The sequence below is a fragment of the Medicago truncatula genome, chromosome 7 (genome assembly GCF_003473485.1).
Source record: "Medicago truncatula cultivar Jemalong A17 chromosome 7, MtrunA17r5.0-ANR, whole genome shotgun sequence".
NCBI lineage: Eukaryota > Viridiplantae > Streptophyta > Magnoliopsida > Fabales > Fabaceae > Medicago > Medicago truncatula.
This window is the reverse complement of record NC_053048.1, coordinates 47,501,825-47,520,152: the sequence shown is the minus strand read 5'-3', so window position 1 is coordinate 47,520,152 and position 18,328 is coordinate 47,501,825. Positions and strand designations below refer to the sequence as shown.

The 18,328-nt window shown below is 33.4% G+C and overlaps 2 protein-coding genes and 1 long non-coding RNA gene across 3 annotated transcripts; all 3 read left to right on the top strand.

Annotated features, from left to right (window-relative positions):
* The first annotated feature begins 2,130 nt into the window (after positions 1–2,130).
* Positions 2,131–4,130, top strand: LOC25499308 (DNA-binding protein S1FA). Its single transcript, XM_013594526.3, has 2 exons — positions 2,131–2,282; positions 3,365–4,130. The coding sequence occupies exons 1-2, from the start codon at positions 2,262–2,264 to the stop codon at positions 3,563–3,565; spliced, it is 222 nt and encodes a 73-aa protein (XP_013449980.1). The 5' UTR covers positions 2,131–2,261; the 3' UTR covers positions 3,566–4,130.
* A 1,961-nt stretch (positions 4,131–6,091) lies between these two features.
* On the top strand, positions 6,092–8,924 carry LOC11430657 (eukaryotic translation initiation factor 5B). The gene is made up of 7 exons (XM_039827437.1): positions 6,092–6,208; positions 6,282–6,383; positions 6,893–6,986; positions 7,059–7,559; positions 7,731–7,850; positions 8,199–8,281; positions 8,583–8,924. The coding sequence occupies exons 1-4, from the start codon at positions 6,199–6,201 to the stop codon at positions 7,522–7,524; spliced, it is 672 nt and encodes a 223-aa protein (XP_039683371.1). The 5' UTR covers positions 6,092–6,198; the 3' UTR covers positions 7,525–7,559; positions 7,731–7,850; positions 8,199–8,281; positions 8,583–8,924.
* Positions 8,925–13,627: 4,703 nt separating this feature from the next.
* Positions 13,628–17,313, top strand: LOC11432936 (uncharacterized). Its single transcript, XR_003006888.2, has 2 exons — positions 13,628–16,274; positions 16,917–17,313. It is a non-coding gene; the product is annotated as an uncharacterized lncRNA (long non-coding RNA).
* Positions 17,314–18,328: the final 1,015 nt, after the last annotated feature.

The following is an 18,328-nucleotide window of genomic DNA, read 5'->3' as shown; positions in this document are numbered from 1 at the left end:
AAACAAAGGGATTAAACTGAAAACACAGTGACCGTCAGATCAACGATCTGACGGTCCAAACAGAAGCCACACCACACTCACGCAGAAAAAACACACACTTGATTTAAAAACAGATCATACGGTAGCCGTCAGATCAAGGAACGATCCAGATCTGATGGCTACTAACGCGATGGAACATCGTAAGATTATGAATACGCGCACGTATGATCCAGCAAAAAAAGAAAGCACTATAAAAGCAATTTTAACAAAAAAATAACATAAAACTAAAACACTTCTCTCTCTAAGTTAAACTTAGAGAGAGAAGCTCTCCCCTCCTTCAAAGAAACACGCGACCGGAGAAGATGAAGAGGGGCGGCCGGAGCTGCTCCGGCGCGGTGGTCGGCCGGAGCGCCGCCGCGCCGGAGTTTTTTTTGCCTTTTTTTTGAAATTTTTTTACATCAAAATACTCCTCTTCCCTTCCTCTACTCGAATCCAAGCTCAAAATTTCGAAAACATGCACCAAAAATCCTAGATCTACAAATGAAAATGTGAAATTTTTACCTCTTTTTCTGGTCCCCTTCCTTCCTTCCGGTTCGTTTCTGCTCCCTTTTCCGGTCCGGTTCCGCTTTCCTTCCGGTTCGGCCCCCTTGCTGGTCCGGTTCGCTTCTGCTCCGGTTCGGCCTGCTTGCTGTTCTGGTTCGGTTTGCTTGTTTGTGATTTGTGTGGTTATATGAATAGTTTTGAGGTTTTAGTAAAGTTTTGGTGTTACTGGATTTTCCTATGAACCTATGAATGTTCTTCCTAAACTCATACTCTTTTCTTTGTAATTTTTGGGCTTGATTTGAAAAAGGGTTGGAAAAGTGGAAAATTAGGGTTTGTGAATTGCTGCTGATTTTCTGACGTGAACAGTGATTTTCGGACCCATTTCCCAATGATTGACAGTGTATTTATAGAGACAAACTAGGGTTGGCTCTGGTACATATTAATGACCAAAATGCCCCTGCAGCTGAGACTTGGAGAAAAAGATTTTAACAAATAAATAAATAAATAAATAAAATAAAAACAAAATGCATAAAATAAATAAATAAAAATAAAAAGAAAAGAAAAGAAAAGGAAGGAAGTCACTCACGTGACTTTCACTTCTTTGTTTTTTTTTTAAAAAAATAAAATAAAAAAATAATAAACAAACTAACCTAAAAAAAAGAAAATAAAAAGTCCCTTCGAAATCTGACATGAGGTACTTCAAAGTATCCTCCCTGCCGAAATTTCGGTTGAAATGATTAATAAAATACGCCTTTTAACATACAATTAGCCGTTTTAAAATGACTTGCCTGTTATGACTAAAAGGATTATAAAATGCGTTTATAAAAATGCAAATGGAGTGATTTTAAATGTTGTAGAAAATGCAAGCGAGGACTTAAATGCAAGATGAAAGTTTTTTTTAAATGATTAATGACGAAAAACACGAGTTTTAAAAGGTAAAAAACGAATAAAAAAGAATCTGAACTATTAAAAAATGTGGACAAAAAAGATTTCAAATGGTCCAAATTTGGGGTATGACAGTGTGATGCATAGTAATTAAAAAAAAAAGCTCACAACAAGTTTATTTCAGTCATAGATATGAATATCTAAATTGTTAACTTTGCAAAAGATTGATCCTATATCACTTTTTCAAAATTAGATTTTAATGATTGAAACACCACTGAAGAATTAAAATGAGATGTGGATAGTCATTTTTTATGGTGGTCGGGGTTTAGACCTCTATAAAATTAAAATGACCAAAAGACCCTTTGACTCAATATGTTGATAGTCTTTTTTTGTGATGGATAGGGTTTGAATCTCAAACTTTGTATATATTATGTATTGTCCCTACCAGCTGAGCTGAGCTCATGGGGTTAGATTGCGATAGTCTTGTTTTTTTTTTGTAGATAGACGAAATGACAAAGCTATTATAAACTCACACACACAAGTAGAGGTACGAGAGTTCGAACCCCGGTCATGGTGTTCGGCCTAACAATTTTGGCATTTTTGCCAATTGAACTAGGACTTGTGGACGATTGAGATAGTTTTTAATTAAAGTAAAAATAAAATTATCCCATACAAATATACACAATAATAGATAAATTATAAATAAATAAAATTAGCCAAAAAATGAAATAAATAATAAGTTATTGTTGGTGCATATTGATCTCGTTTCAAACCTTTCTCTCTCGGATTCAAGTCTGCGTTTATTTTTTCTCTTTGTCACAACAACCATAGCTTGAAGCTTCTCCGCGTCAACCATGGCCGATAAAGTTCCCCCGGTATTCTTCTCTCCTCTTCTTAGATCCGATTTTCTTCAAATCAATTTTCCTTCAATTCCCACATTCTTCATTATTTATTTTTTCAGATCTTAAATATTCATGGATCAACCCTTGCATGCCCCTTTGTCATATTCTATGTCCTTTGCTCTTTCATACTTTCAATCATCATCAAATTTGCTTAATTTTTTACCTTCCAGATGAAGATCCATCACTGGGTTTTTCAGTTATATACGCCTTACTTGTGGATCTATTCATAATTAAATTAGGATTTTTTTTTATTCACATTTAGGTTAAGGTTAATTTCACATTTATCTGCTTGTTTTGATTTATTAGACACTTTTAAGGTTTTTGTTACATTGCTGTCTCTGTAAAAATATAACTTTTATTTAATGCATTGCTGTTTAATGTTGATCTAATCTATGATTTAGATTTTAGATCATGATGATAATGGTGATACTACAGAATGGAATATTAATACTGAAAGTTTGTATTTTTTTATTCATAAAATTCATTTTTGAGCTAAGTTTACCGATGCCATCAAGGTTTTATCATCAAAATGCATTTTCCATATTGATGTTATTTGTAACCCTTATTGTTATTCTCAAATAAGTCTGTGTTGGAAGATTGTACACAAGATTGTATTGTACACGTGTTAAGGATCAAAGATATGAATACACAGAAGATGCTCTAGAAAGTAAATAGTGAAAGAATCCTGATTTATGGTTCACAGTCCCTTTTGTATGTCTCCACAAAAACACTCTCAAATTAAGAAAACAAGTTTTGTGAATTGTCGATCATCCTGCAAATCAGAGATTCTACTTTGAATATAATGGGAAAAACCACTTCTCTCCTTTGTTTCAAAGTTTCTCTGGTTGATTAAGAAGATTGCACTTGCACATTGCAGCCATTCTTTATCTGCTCTGCAATTCATATTACTATTTGTATACATGGATGATTGTGAGTGGTGGTTAATTACATTTACATGTCAATTTTCCTTTGGAAATATTTTTTTATTGCTTTTTGCTCTGTTATATGACCTTATTTAAGTGCTTTTTTTTTGTTGCTCTTGGGGAAATGTTTAGAATGCTGGATCTCAAGGGTTCAACCCAGGCTTGATTGTTCTCCTGGTTATTGGTGGGTTGCTGTTGACATTTCTCATTGGAAATTACGCGCTCTACGTTTATGCACAGAAGGCCCTCCCTCCTAGAAAAAAGAAACCAGTCTCGAAAAAGAAGATGAAAAAGGAGAGGCTGAAGCAAGGAGTCTCTGCACCTGGAGAGTAAAGGCATTTTACTCAAATGTTCTGTTGAATGTGGATTACCTTGTACTTTTTAAAGAATTCTGGTTCTGTGGTGTCTTAAGTACTTTCATGTTTCCATCCTGTGTTTTATTGACAGAAAGTTTAGCTATATTAATTAGTACTTTAGCAACATATTTGGGACAGGTTATTTGGTGGTTTAGTTAATCATTTTTCTTTCAACAAATGGCAGATATAGGAAAAAATGGCATAATTACATCTTGGATTTGTTGATGTTGAAGTAAGATTTCACATTAAGTGTTTTTGATCACACAAATATAGCCTTCACATAGGGCATATATTGATAATTGATATAAGGTGTTGGAATCCCAAAGTTTGTATTCAAATAGGGTAGGTTCTGTGGTCTTTTGTGGGGGTTTGTCTCGGCTGTTTGGGAGTTCCTGTTATGCAGTTCACCGCCTGCATTTCTGTTATGGTGTGATTCTGTACCAGTTTTACTACTATGTGTGGTCTGGGCCTGTGGCTGTCTTGCAATATTTATTATTCTAATTCTGAAAATATACATTAATTTGATTTTCACTCTGTGAAAACTTCTAGCAGGTGGCAAAAGAGATCATGTTATATTTTTGAGAAATCATAGACTTAATGGCAAGTTTTTTGTGTCTGTCTTTTAGTTAGTTAACAATGTTTTTCTGCTTATTCTGTTCTCTCTTAGATGTTACAATTTTGATGCTTTCTTTATCTAATTATATACCTGCAATTTCTTATCAATTAATGGAAATGTGACTACATTATATATTTAGTGTATGAAATGTTGGACATGCTTCGGCCAAGGGTATGAAATATGAACTAGGCCTTTAACAAAAGGTTGGGCGATATGTTCCTATACTATCTTTGACACCATCCGTTACAAGAATTTCTTTTAAATTCAATGTAGACAGTTTCATATACCTTCCACAGCCATTAACAAAAGTCAAACGCAGTCACTACAACAAGTTGGTATATACCTTCCACAACCAATGTTCTCACATGGTCAACTTTATGTACAACCAATGTTCTCACAAGGTCAACTTTATGTAGCAATATCAAGGGCTATATTAAGAAATGGTCTGAAAACTTTGCTAATAGATAAAGATGGTGTTTGCATTGATGGTTCTTCGAATGTAGTGTTTAAAGAAATTTTCCGAAATGCGTAGACACGAAAAACTTCAATTACTATTGAATTTAAAGTTATGACATTTGAATATTAAGTTGGAACTATACAATGTAATTTTGCTTTTCCCTACTACATTTACATTGTATATGATACAAAAATAGTGCAATAATCTATGAGTTAATCATCATATAAGAAATAGCTGGAACTACTAATAAAGATGTTGTGCTATAAATTATAGATGGTAGATTGAAATTAAGAACTGACTTGCACATAAAAGTGGAACTACTAATAAAGATGTTGTGCTATAAATTATAGATGGTAGATTGAAATTAAGAACTGACTTGCACATAAAAGAGCAGCACTATAATTCGCACAATCAACCCCACCAATAATACAAATCAAATTTTTAAAGCGAAAATTGCATTAATGGTATAAGTTATTTTTGTCATGATGGTGCCCACCATGAGGCACAAGGTTCATGGGGGAAGTTGTCCATTCTATGATATTTCCAATGGTAACCTATGTATATTAAGATAGTTCCTCGACATATTGCTAATAGATCAAGATGGTAATTGCATCGATAGTACCTCGAATGCAGTGTTTAAAGAATATGTTTATTTTTGCATTAAAATTATAAGTTCAAATTATAATATTAATATTTTTATTTTTGTCTACTACATTTACAATGTATATGATCCGCAATCAATCTTTTCTCATGGTCAATTGTACGTAGCAGTTTCGAGGGTCACATCAAAGAAGAGGTTGAAAATACTCATAACAGATGAAAATGGGGATTGCATCGATAATACAACCAATGTTGTGTATAAAGAAGTGTTCCAAAATGTATGAACATCCAAATACAACATAACATCTCCTAATTATTTTTTTATTTTTTTTGTAATTTAAATTCTCACAAACTTAAAGATAGTTCAACACAAATTATGCTTGATATTTTATAGGCTAAATTATCTTTTTGGTCCTCTAAGTTTCTCACCGTTACTATATTTAGTCATTTATGTTAGTTTTATTCAAATAAACGTTAGAGTTTGTGTTATGTGGGTCCTCTAACTTTATTTATTAGTAATTTTAGTCATATGCCTTGTTAAAGTATTAGAATTAAATAGTGACTGATATTATTGGTAAGTGTTATGATTCATATGTATGTGTGAAACAGGAGGTCAGACACCCACATAACACAAATCCTAACGTGTTTATTTGAAAACTAACAGAAAGGACTAAATGTAGTAACAATGAAAAACTTACAGAACTCAAATAAATTAAATTTTAGTTAGAGGATCAAGATACCAATTAAATAGATAGAGGACAAAAATGTAATTAAGTCTATTTTATATATGTTTTGCTTACTTTTTATTGCAACTTTTTGCACTTTGAATTTTATACAAATTGTACTGGGTACAATCTGCTACATTCTATTGATCACTATAGATACAAACACAAGAAGGGTCCGATCAAAAGAAACCCTAATCGCATCGAAGAAGAAGATGAATGAAGGTAATGATAACTAAAATCGATTGATTATTATTATGCTTGAATTTTGATTGATGCTTTGAATGTTTCTTTCCAGGTGATACTGTTAAGCCGCCGCCGCCTAGTTATCGGAAACCTGTTTCCTGCATCATAGGTGATGCATACACTGGCAAAACCATGCTTCTCGGTTGTATTCGAGGTAAAGACAATCTTCCCCATATTCCATCATCAACAACACATTTTCCTGCTGGTGATGCTGAAAGACGTATGCTGGTTGTTGATAACGCACCAATTAGGGGTTCATATCTATGTGATATTGCTATTTTGGTTGTTGACATTATGCATGATCATGATGATGGCTTACACCCAGACTCACTCAATCTATTAAAAACTACCAACAAACAATTCATTGTTGCCTTGAATATGGTCGACATGATTCATCACTGGAAAACATGTCCCAATGCTCCATTTCGTAAAGCATTGATGCAGCAGTCTAAGGGTGTTCAAGATGACTTTCATACCAGGGTCTCTAAGGTTGTTTCTCAGTTCAAGACACACGGGCTAAATACTGATTTGTATTATAAAAACATAACTATTGGAGGAGGACAAACATTCAGCATTGTGCCCACAAGTGCAATAAATGATTTGTATGTATTATTATACCATATTTATATCTGCTTAATTAATTCTTTCTATTTCATATTTCAGTGGTGAAGGAATCCCGGATATGTTATTTCTATTGTTTAAGTGGATCCAATACACCATTATTCACAAGTTTACCTACAGTCAACAAGCTGTGCAGGTTAGCCCTTTTTTCCCCACTTATTATTATTATTCAATGCTTCATATTTCATAACATTTCTTGTTATTGCAGAGATTTAAACATGATATTCGTCCACCTGTGCTCAAGCCTAATGATGATTTGGACTCCAACATGTAACTTTCACTCATTGGAAGCAATTCTCAAGATTATGAAAACTCCACAAGTCAATATTCCTGTTAGTGCTGTAAACATAGGTCCTGTTCATAAGAAGGATGTGGAGAAGGCCAGTGCAATGCTTGAAAAGAAACCAGAGTATGCTGTTGTGTTGGCGTTTCCTGCCATGGTCACCCCTGGAGCTTGGCAACTTGCACACAAATTGGGTGTCAAAATTTTCATCTCCGATAAAATGCATCATCTATTTGATCGATTTAAGACTTACATGAACAACATTAAGGAGGCGCAAAAGAAAGATTCTGCTGATGAGGCCTGCGTTCTCAAGATCAAGCCAAATTTTGTCTTCAACCATAAGGATCCCATTGTTTTGGGAGTAGATGTCCTTCAAGGCATTTTGAAGTGACAGGAATTTGCAATTCTATATTTTTGGGCCTTGGGGTACGTTTATTTCCATTCTGTTTTATGCTTTGTGTTCTTATGTATCAGACTGTTCCGTCTTGGATGTCTGTTTTGGTTATAAGGTCGTCGTGATGAGGGTCATGTTATGTGTGAAATGCACAAAATTTGTTTGGTTTCTTTAAACTTGCACTGATATTGTCTGCTTGACAGATTGGCAATCCAATTTGTATTCCTTCACAAAAGAACATTGATATTGGCCGCATTGCCTCCATTGAGAATAACCTTAAACCGGTTGATAAAGCGAAGAAAGGGCAGCAAGTAGTCATTAAGGTATGCATGTGCTTGAGTTAAAATTGGATTTTACATACCAAACTTCTCTGAACTCACAAAAGTATACCCCAATAAAGGGAATTTGAGATATGGATTTAAAACACCTTTATGCCTGTGATTGTGATGTTGAAAAAGAAAGAAAAGAATTGACTAATGTCTGTTTTAAGTTTATTTGTAGCTGTAGTTTTATCATAAACTAGTAACATTTTTACATTGATAGAAAAGTGATGATCCAATTTCACTGATTTACACGTGCTCGATATTTAGATGTGGTTATTGAGAAAGAGAAATAAAACTGTGCAGAGGTTAATAAGATAGTCTTAATGTGCTGTTCAACTTGGTTTGCAGATTGTTGGCAGCAGTTCTGAGGAACGACAGAAAATGTTTGGGAGGCATTTTTGGATTGATGAACTTGTGAGCCATAATACCGGGTAAGTCATTAATAATAAATAAGGTGACAACTAAGGTACCCATGGAAGAATGGTGGGTAATTTACCCCAACCAATACACATTAGCCACATAAACACATTTTTAAGTGGTATCCATGAACTATCTTGACCCCACCAATAAATTGCTCATTTTCATTGGTTGGTTGGTAAATTATCCACCATTCTTCAAAGGTAATCTAGAAAAAACCAATAAATAAATCTATGAGTAGCAATGTGTATTTAACTATTTATGGATTTTTTTTGGCCGTCTCTTAAAAGTTATATTGTTGAATTATTGATCTAGGGTCATATGATTGTGGATGAATGGAAGTTGGTGAAGAAATTGGAGATTATTACAGTGAGACTTGATATCTATTTTTTCAAGATAGAACGAGAGTATTCACCAATGATGTTCGACAGGGGAAAGCAAATATTCAAGGGAGTATTTATCACGTGACAAAAACAAAATAGTTCACTTTAATATGTTCAAATTTTCCATTTGTAGCTGATGCATGGTATTTAATGATGAGTTATATGCATCATTTGCGAATGTGTAGTATCTTTAAAAGAGGAATGATAGGGTCACACCCTCTAACACACTCAAATTATAACTTGCCATCTCATCTACTTTTTCTTCTCATTAACTTGCTACCGATTTAATTATTTATTGTTAATATTATTTGGATTTTAACTTAAAAAAATTGTTCCTCTTCCAACTTTAACATCCCAACCTTGTCTCTTCAAGTTCAAGGATTCAACAATGGAATTTGTAAATTTATTATCGGAAACATTTTCCAGGAGACCATGACAAACATTATTTTTACTTCACATTTCAAAATCAATTAATCCATGTGCTTGCTCTTTACAAAAAAGAAGTTGGATGAAGTTTCATAAGAGAAAAAAAAAAAAAAAAAAGGGAGAGGATGAAGGGTCCTTATTGTGATCTCAACTAGGGAAGAAATTCCACCGTCAAGAAAAAAGAAGAATTTTCAAGTGGTTGGTTATATTTAAGTTTTTGGTTTAATTACACTTTTGATCCTTCCATTTTGACCAACTCACGAAAATGATCATACTTTTTTTAAACACCTTCCAAAACAATATGATGCAAATCAAAACAAAAACAAATAAGGGGTGGTTATTGGGTAATCAAAATAAACAAATATGATGCAAATATATAAAACTATGCAATTTGATTGAAACATGATAGATTGTAGTTGACTTAAATAGACATAGTTTGAAACCCGATACAAACTCACGAACTACTCAGTTCAATTAGATAATTTGGTGCGTTTGATTTATGCCCCCCCACCCTTGTATATTTTTCACTTTATGAGATGTTGTAGGTGGTACATTAGGGTGCCAATATAATTGAGATGTAAACGTATCATTTTAATAGAGTATCACTTCTAATTTTATTTATAAAAAAAAAAAAACTCATGGAATGTATGCAAAACTATTTTACACAAAAAATGTAGCACCGCTAAACTCATCATTTTATTACAAGAAATATTTTGTTTAATCAACAACCACTTGAACTGAATGAATACTATATGCACCACTTGAATTGAACGAATATTATGCATCTCCAATTCTCTGCACACAATCTTCGATATAACCTCGACTTAAAAAAAGTACACAGGTAACTCCAATGATATGGAGAGTAACATATAAGATAAACATGATTTATTACCATTTTAAAGTCAAGAAGATTTAACTAATAATTTCAATCAAAACTCAAGTACATAACTTACATGCACAATAAAGAAAACGTGAAAGCTAGTTCTACATAATTTAGAAAACAAATGTACAAAGTTATTATTAATCAATAAAATTACAATGTACATATTTGATTAATAATAATACCCGAACGACGTAAAATGGTCAATTCAAAGTCAGTATAATGGAAAAAGAAAACCACAAATACAGAAAGCCCATTCCATTTCTTTAGTTTCGTTGTAAGAATTAAAACGAGTAAATAGTCAATTTTTCTCCTGAAATTATAAGTTTTATCAATTACCTTCCTGAAATTAACAAAACTTCAATTACCCCCCTGAAATTTCACAACGTTAGTCAATTTACCCCCTCCGTCAAATTTTTCTGTTAGTGAACATTACGTTTTGCAAATACCCCTGAAGTTTTGCACTTATGTGCAAAATGCCCTCCAAACTTAAAAATTTATATTACTTTTTTCTTAAAAACAAACAATTAATAGTTAAATATTAAAGCTAACTATTAATTTTGGAGTTTGGAAAAACTACATACATATATACATGAAAATAGGAAAAAATGTGTATTTTTAAAGTGACAATAATGGTTATTTCTAATAGACAAATTATTATTTTTAGAGGTTTATAAACAAATTAATAATCAGATTTAAATTTATATTTTCTCCTTCACCATCTTAGTCTTTTAACTCCTCCAACTCCTTCAACAATTTGCTCAAACCATTTAAACTACATAACCCCCAATATTAATCCACAAATCATCCCATTATTGTCACTTTAAAAAATACATATTTTCCCCCATTTTGGAGCCTATTTTGATGTATATATGCATGTAGTTTTCCCAAATTTCAAAATTAATAGTTAGTTTTAATATTTAACTATTAATTGTTTCTTTTTAAGAAAAAAATAATATAAATTTTTAAGTTTGGGGGGCATTTTGCACATAAGTGCAAAACTTCAGGGGGGTATTTGCAAAACGTCATGTTCACTAACAGAAAAATTTGACAGAGGGGGTAAATTGACTAACGTTGTGAAATTTCAGGGGGGTAATTGAAGTTTTGTTAATTTCAGGGGGGTAATCGATGAAACTTACAATTTCAGGGGGGAAATTGACTATTTACTCGAACTAAAACCCCATTCCATTTCTTTAGTATCATTGTAAGAACTAAAATCCTAAGAGTGTGTTTGGATGAGGTAATTGAGAAATTTTAAAGAATTTAAATGATTCAATTAAATTATTTCATTTCTCAATTCTTTTGTTTGGATGAAGTAATAAAAAAATTCATTGTCATCATTTTTGGGCAACTTTTATAAATTTAAATTTTTTTGGGCCAAATTTGAAAATTGAAATTAGGGGTCAAAATGCAAATTTCAAAAATTTGAGGGGTTAAATTATAATTTTTGAAAAAATTGAGGGACCAATTTGCAATTTTTTGGAAATTTTTTGGGGTCAATTTGAAATTTTTGGATTGAGGACCAAAATGCAAAATATGAAAAATAACAACAATGAAGAAATTTGAAATTCTTAGCTTTTAGGTGTCATTTGAAATTCTTTAAATTTAACTTGAACAAAATACTTCATAAATTTCCATCATTTTGAAAATGCTTCAAATTATTATCCAAACAATGAAATTCATCCCAAAGTATTTAAATTCCCTCAAAACATTTTCCCATCCAAACACACTCTAAGGCTTTGTTTGCGAGTTGGATTTTGGAGGGGAAGGGAAGAGAAGGAAAGACTTATGGAGTGGTAAACCCTTGTTTGCGAGTTTTAACAAAACAAGGGAAAGGTTTTGGGAGGTTTTGAAGGGCTTCATTTGTCAAATTTTAAAGTTCCCCCAAATTGGGGGGGGGGGTTTGGAGGGTTAAACATACAAATTGACAATTTTGCCCTTATAATAATTCAAAATTCCAATTTTAGACATTACTGAATTATTACAATCTTTTTCAAAAACAACTTATTTATACAAAACAGATTATTACGACCTCATTTTCAAAAACCGCTTATTCAAAACAACTTATTTATACAAAACAGCTTATTACGACATCTTTTTCAAAAACAACTTATTTATCCAAAACTGCTTATTACGACCTCATTTTCAAAAACCGCTTATTCAAAACAACTTATTTATACAAAACAGCTTATTACGACCTCTTTTTTAAAAAACAACTTATTCAAACCAACTTATTTATGCAAAACAGCTTATTACGACCTCTTTTCAAAAAACAACTTATTCAAAACAGCTTATTACGACCTCTTTTCAAAAAACCATGTTTTAATTAAATAATTAAGCCTAAATTAATCAAATAATTAGTTATTTAATTACTGATATTTCACTAAAAAAAAAAGAGATCGATGAAATCACGAGGAAAGTGGCATGAATGTTCTTCTTCCCTTTGCGTCTATATAAATGATCAGGATTAAATAATAGAGAACAATGAATTTATGAGTAAAAGAGAAGAGAGAGATGGATAAATAGAGGCAATAATGCTCTTCCTTTAGCAATTTTATGGAAAATAAAGCTTGGAGATTATGAAAGGTTAAAGAGAAGATGGAGAAATGATCATTTTATTGTAAGTACGGATAAGTGTGCATAAACACATCTAATGTTCCTATAACTATCTTAGTTGTATTTCTCAGACTAATTATTTTTATATATTCTTTAAAGCTGCTTTGTTTGTTTGATTTCGAGTAGGTCATTTGCACTCACTTTTTAATTTTTTTTCTTCTAGTTTACACTCCTAAAATGTTTTGTCACACTTAAAGTTTTATTATAATTATTATAATACCAAAATAGTCCTTAATCTTATAACAACTATACAAATACTATATTTTCATTCCTAAATTAATCTTACTATTCACCTCTCTCGCAAAAATCAATTGAATGTGAACCAATTTGACGAAAGGTTAAAGATTGAAGTACAAATTAGCTTCCATTAAAAGTTCATTGCATGGTTGAAAATTCAAAAAGAGGTGAAGAAAATTTTCATCAAATCAAGGTGTAACCCAAAGTTCATAAGATGTAATTAGAACAAATCTTCAATATTTTTACTTTTCTATTGGTTTATAGAAAAAGCATATTCCTCAGCTTTTATATATATTTGATCACCTAATAGTGTTAAAAACATTTACTATAACACTCTATTTTTAGGTTTGATCTCTCTTTTTTACATTAAGTAGGGTAATTAATTGGATTATATTGATATTTATTACTCCTTCCGTTCCGCAATAGATGATTTATTTGAAAATTTGTAATTTTGACTTAGCTTACTTTGACCATATTTTTCAGCTAATATACATAGATAAATAATATCATATAAGATATCGTTAGATTCGTCTCGATGAGTATTTTGAAAATATCAAATTTTCATGATTTTTTCTAGCATTGGAATAATGAAGTCAACTGTATCATGTATTAAAGGACGGAGGGAGTATAATGTCCCTATATCTAGGATTTTTGTACTAGAGGAAGGTTTTCTCTCCTTTCCTTGTTGGTGTTCCCTTTCCTTCCCTTCCCCTCCTTAGCCTTTCTTTTTCTTTCCCTCAAAACTCGCAAACAAAGTCTAAAACAACAAAAACGAAGCAGCTACTATATTGAATCGTCGGCCACCGGAAACGGTGATAAACTTATGGTTTTCTTTTTCCTTTCCGTACCGCGTTTGTTTCATATAAGGGTTTTGTAGTTGTAGATTCTAGTTTGTTCATGTGTTTACTAGAGTTTCTAAATTACTACGTGCTTCTCATTTTGTCTGTGTGTGTGTGTGTGTATGTTTTAAGATTTCCTTGTCAATGGGATCTCTGAGCTGATTTTTACTCATTGCATTGTTAAACTTAGTTTTTTCAATTGTTTCATTTTTGTTAATTTGTTGCTTATACGTGTATAGAAATAGTTGATTGCCAAAATAAGTATATACAACAGTATCATAATTTTGACAATTGATGATAACTGTCATAATTTTGGCCCAATGGAATAAGTTTTTATCTTTTGGCATGATCATTGTCTAAATTTGGTTCTGTAAATTTTGGTAGTAAGCTTCTTATTTTAGTGTCATTTATGAGCTGATTTTTGACATGTTCTGCGCCCTTTTAGTGTATGTGTGTGTAACTTTAGGTTGGAGATCATGTGAGGGGGAAGCGTGTGGCATGTTTTTTGAAATTGTAATAGACGGGAAAAGGGTAAAGTCAGGGATTAGAAAAGTAATTGGGATTGGAAAAGAGGGAGAAGAGAATAAATTTGAGAATATTGGATTCCAACTTGTGAAAATTTCTTCTTCAGAAAACATGAAAATTAGGCAACCATATGGATTAGGGATTAGAAGAGAAGAGGGGAACAGGGAAGGTTGGGAATCAGAAGAAGGAAAATTTTTCTGCAAACCCTTACTCTCTATGTGAAAGTGAAATACAGTTTGAGGGTGGGAGAGACAGTGAGAATGGGCGAGGAGTGGTACACATAGGATATTTTGTGTATGTGGCAGAAATAAGATTATGTGTCAAGTAGACAATTTGAGGGTCTAAATTATAAGGGTTTCCTACCGCGTAAGCTATTTATAAGGGTTTTGTAGTTGTAGATTCTAGTTTGTTCTTGTGTTTACTAGAGATTCTAGTATGATCATCCTGGAGATGATTTAAGGCATCTGTTGATGTTGTCCAAAGAATTGTATTCTGTATCTTTTCAAATCCCTATCTCGCCATACATTATTGCTCCGATGTTTCCGGATCTGCCTCAGATTGTGCAAAGGTTTCACAACATTGTGTGTTTAAAATTCAGCAACGTTTTGGGTGACCTGGACCAGACTCTGACACTTCTAGCACAAGAACCTAGTCAAAATCTACAATAGCTGAGGTCTTTGGTTCTTTCTGACCGACCCACCATCCCTAGAGCGGGGTTGATGGCTTTTGGGAATTCGATTCCATTTCTCACTTCACTAGTGTGCTCTAATGTTGGTAGTATGTCTAGACAAGACATCAGTGCAATAAGTCGGTCATTTCAGATGCTTGAAGTCCTTGATTTAGGTCACCCTAATCTCTTCGTTGATGGTGCTCATCCCAACACCGCTAAGGCTTTGATCAATCTCTCCCTCTCTACACCGAGGATGAGAGAAATCAATCTCTCCTCGCATTCCTACATCAGTGATAATCTGTTTCACAATTTACTCTACAATTGGAGACACAACTTAGAAGAAGTCTTCATTTGTAATTGCCCCAACATCACACATGGGATAATCTTTAACTCATTTTCTTTCCCTGATGCACCACCTAGGGTGAAGTCTTTGGTTTTATCCGACACCGGTCTCTCCCAACCAAATATTCCGCAGCCATATTTTTTGAATTCTCTAACTACGATAAAGCTCTTTTCGTGCAATATTTCGAATCAGTTCCTCTCATCTATCAAGGTACTCCCGTTGCACACACTTTTGCTTGGGATACACTTATCATGGTTTGTCCGACTTCTTATCTCGGCGGCGTCAAATCCGCCATTTGGACCTTTCCGGTGCTCCCTGGTATATCCATGACGAACAGATTGAGACTTTAGCTGATTTAGTTACTGATATCATTTCTATTAACCTCACTTCTTGTTCTAAACTCACCGATTATGCTGTTTACATACTCATCACCACTTGCCGTTCTTTGTCCGAGTTATATATGGGTGATACTAAAGTTGGCGAAGGCAGTGAAACTTTCCCAGAACAATTGCTCCTCTGTCCTGACAACAACACTCGTCTCCAATCTTTAAGTTTATCTCATCAAAAATTTTTAAATGGAGAAGTAATGCTCATCAGGATTGCATCCATTTTCAGAAATTTACACCATCTTGATCTGAGTAGGTGCACTGGTATATCAGATCAAGTTATTGGGGATGTTTTACGTTTGTGCAGGGAGATAAGGAGGTTGGATATCTCAAATACTAGCATAACATCATTTCATATTGGGTTTGTAGTTCTGAAACTACAACAGTTGAATATATCGGGCACTGCTTTTAATGATGAAGCCCTCATGTTCATATCGGATTGCTGCCCTGCCCTCAAAGTAGTCTTGCTTAATGCGTGTAATTCGATATCTGATGTTGGAGTTATTTATCTGGTGAAAAGCTGTACCAAACTTCAAAAGATTGGGCTGAATAATTGTGATAGCTTATCTCGTTTTCTGGTGGACATTATCATAACTGAAAGACCAACACTGCATGGCATCGGGACCCCCATCAGTTTTGCACTTTCCGATGAAGTGAAGGTTCGGTACTCCAATCTAGGATACCGGCTGGTCTAATGGACATGTAAGTATATCATAATATTCTGTGAATGTTCATTAAACCACTGTACCTGTTTTTGCATTACTCGTCAATTGTAATGCAAAAACAATTTAATGATACTTGTCTGCTTGTTTTGATTTATTAGACACTTTAAGGTTTTTGTTACATTGCTGTCTCGGTAAATCAAAAACCTGTGATGTTGTCATTCTCAAATAAGTCTGTGATGGAAAAAAATTGTACACACACTAAGGATCAAAGATAGGAATACACAGAAGATGCTCTAGAAAGTAAATAGTGAAAGAATCATGATTTGTGGTTCAGTCCCTTTTGCATGATCATGAAACAAGTCTTGTGAATTGTGGGTCGTCCTGCAAATCCAAGTATTCTACTTTGAATATAATGGGAATAACCGTTTCTCTCCTTTGTTTCAAAGAATCTCTGATTGATTAAGAAGATTGCTCTTGCACATTGTAGCCATTCTTTATTTGCTCTGCAATTCATATTACTATTTGTATACATGGATGATTGTGAGTGGTGGTTAATTACATTTACATGTCAATTTTCCTTTGGAAATTATATTTTTTATTGTTTTTACAATATCTTTTTGCTCTCTTATATGACCTTATTTAAGTGCTTTTTTTTTGTTGCTCTTGGGGAAATGTTTAGAATGCTGGATCTCAAGGGTTCAACCCAGACTTGATTGTTCTCCTCGTTATTGGTGGGTTGCTGTTGACATTTCTCATTGGAAATTATGCGGTCTACGTCTATGCACAGAAGGCCCTCCCTCCCAGAAAAAAGAAGCCAGTCTCAAAAAAGAAGATGAAAAAGGAGAGGCTGAAGCAAGGAGTCTCTGCACCTGGAGAGTAGAGGCACTGTACTCAAATGTTCTGTTGAATGTGGATTACCTTGTACTTTTTCAAGAATTCTGGTTCTGTGGTGTCTTGAGTTAACTTTCATGTTTCCATCAAGTGTTTTATTGACAGAAAGTTTAGCTATATTAATTAGTACTTTAGCAATATATTTGAGACAGGTTATTTGGCAGTTTAGTTAATCATTTTTCTTAGACCCCCTTTCTTACAGTAGCTCATTTTCAACTTTAAATAAAATCCATTTTTTCATATATCCTGCTGCAAAATGAGCAAAGATATATTCTGTGATTGTTATGCAAAAATATGAATGAATTTGGTTCAACCAGACTTGCAGATTCTGCACAAAACAGACTGGCTTATGCTTTCAGCTTGTACAACACCCTTCCAGGACCCACTCCTCCAGTGCACATAATCTGCCATACTAATGAACTCACACAAATTGTAACCATCATCAACACACACCCCAAAATTTTATACTTAGGCAAACCATTCTGCAGCATTCATCAGCAAATATTGTGATCCAAAATCAACCCTTACACCAAACTACTCTTATAATCAAATGAAGATATTATGTTCATAGCAGATCCATATACTACTAGTACTTTTTGTTTTGAATGCCACCATATGCTACTAGTACTACTTTCTTCTTCCTGCATCAAACAACAACTCGTACCATCCTCCCCCCTTTCATAAACTATTAACCTTTGTATCAACCAAAAACCATAGCTGGCATATACATGCAAGATTCTCAGACCCAGTCCTGGTATCATGCTAATGCTGAATACCCTGCCTTCATTTACCTCAACAACATGATTTTTTTTTTTTAAGAAGTCAAAAGTAAAAAATATATATATTCAAAACCCTCCCCATTACGCACAAGATGTGCCTTAAAGGAAAACAATACAATGAGTCAAAATAATAGAGATGATAAAAGCAAGAAGCACAATTACAAAGTTGTGGTATACCCTATACAAAGTGACGGTGAAGAGCACCAAAAGTGAAAAGCAAAAGTCGATCACGGCTTATTCGCCTTTAACCACCACCATAAGTGAAGCTTAATACTATTCCAAAGTTTGATGGTACCTCGAAATTTTGTTGTTCAAAATTCTTTAATTACGTTCTTTTCAAATGACCTAAAGATAGGCCAACCACACTACCTGAAAGCATAAATGAATTTCCTTGCACCAAAAAATTGATGCGGGTAGCACC

Bases quoted from the DNA above. Each gene is read 5' to 3' on its own strand.
- LOC25499308 (XM_013594526.3), top strand. From the start codon at position 2,262: ATGGCCGATAAAGTTCCCCCG. The intron at 2,283-3,364 runs GTATTCTTCTCT...GGAAATGTTTAG, and splicing joins TGGCCGATAAAGTTCCCCCG to AATGCTGGATCTCAAGGGTT.
- LOC11430657 (XM_039827437.1), top strand. The intron at 6,384-6,892 runs GTAAAGACAATC...TTCATATTTCAG, and splicing joins GCTTCTCGGTTGTATTCGAG to TGGTGAAGGAATCCCGGATA. The intron at 6,987-7,058 runs GTTAGCCCTTTT...TTGTTATTGCAG, and splicing joins ACAGTCAACAAGCTGTGCAG to AGATTTAAACATGATATTCG.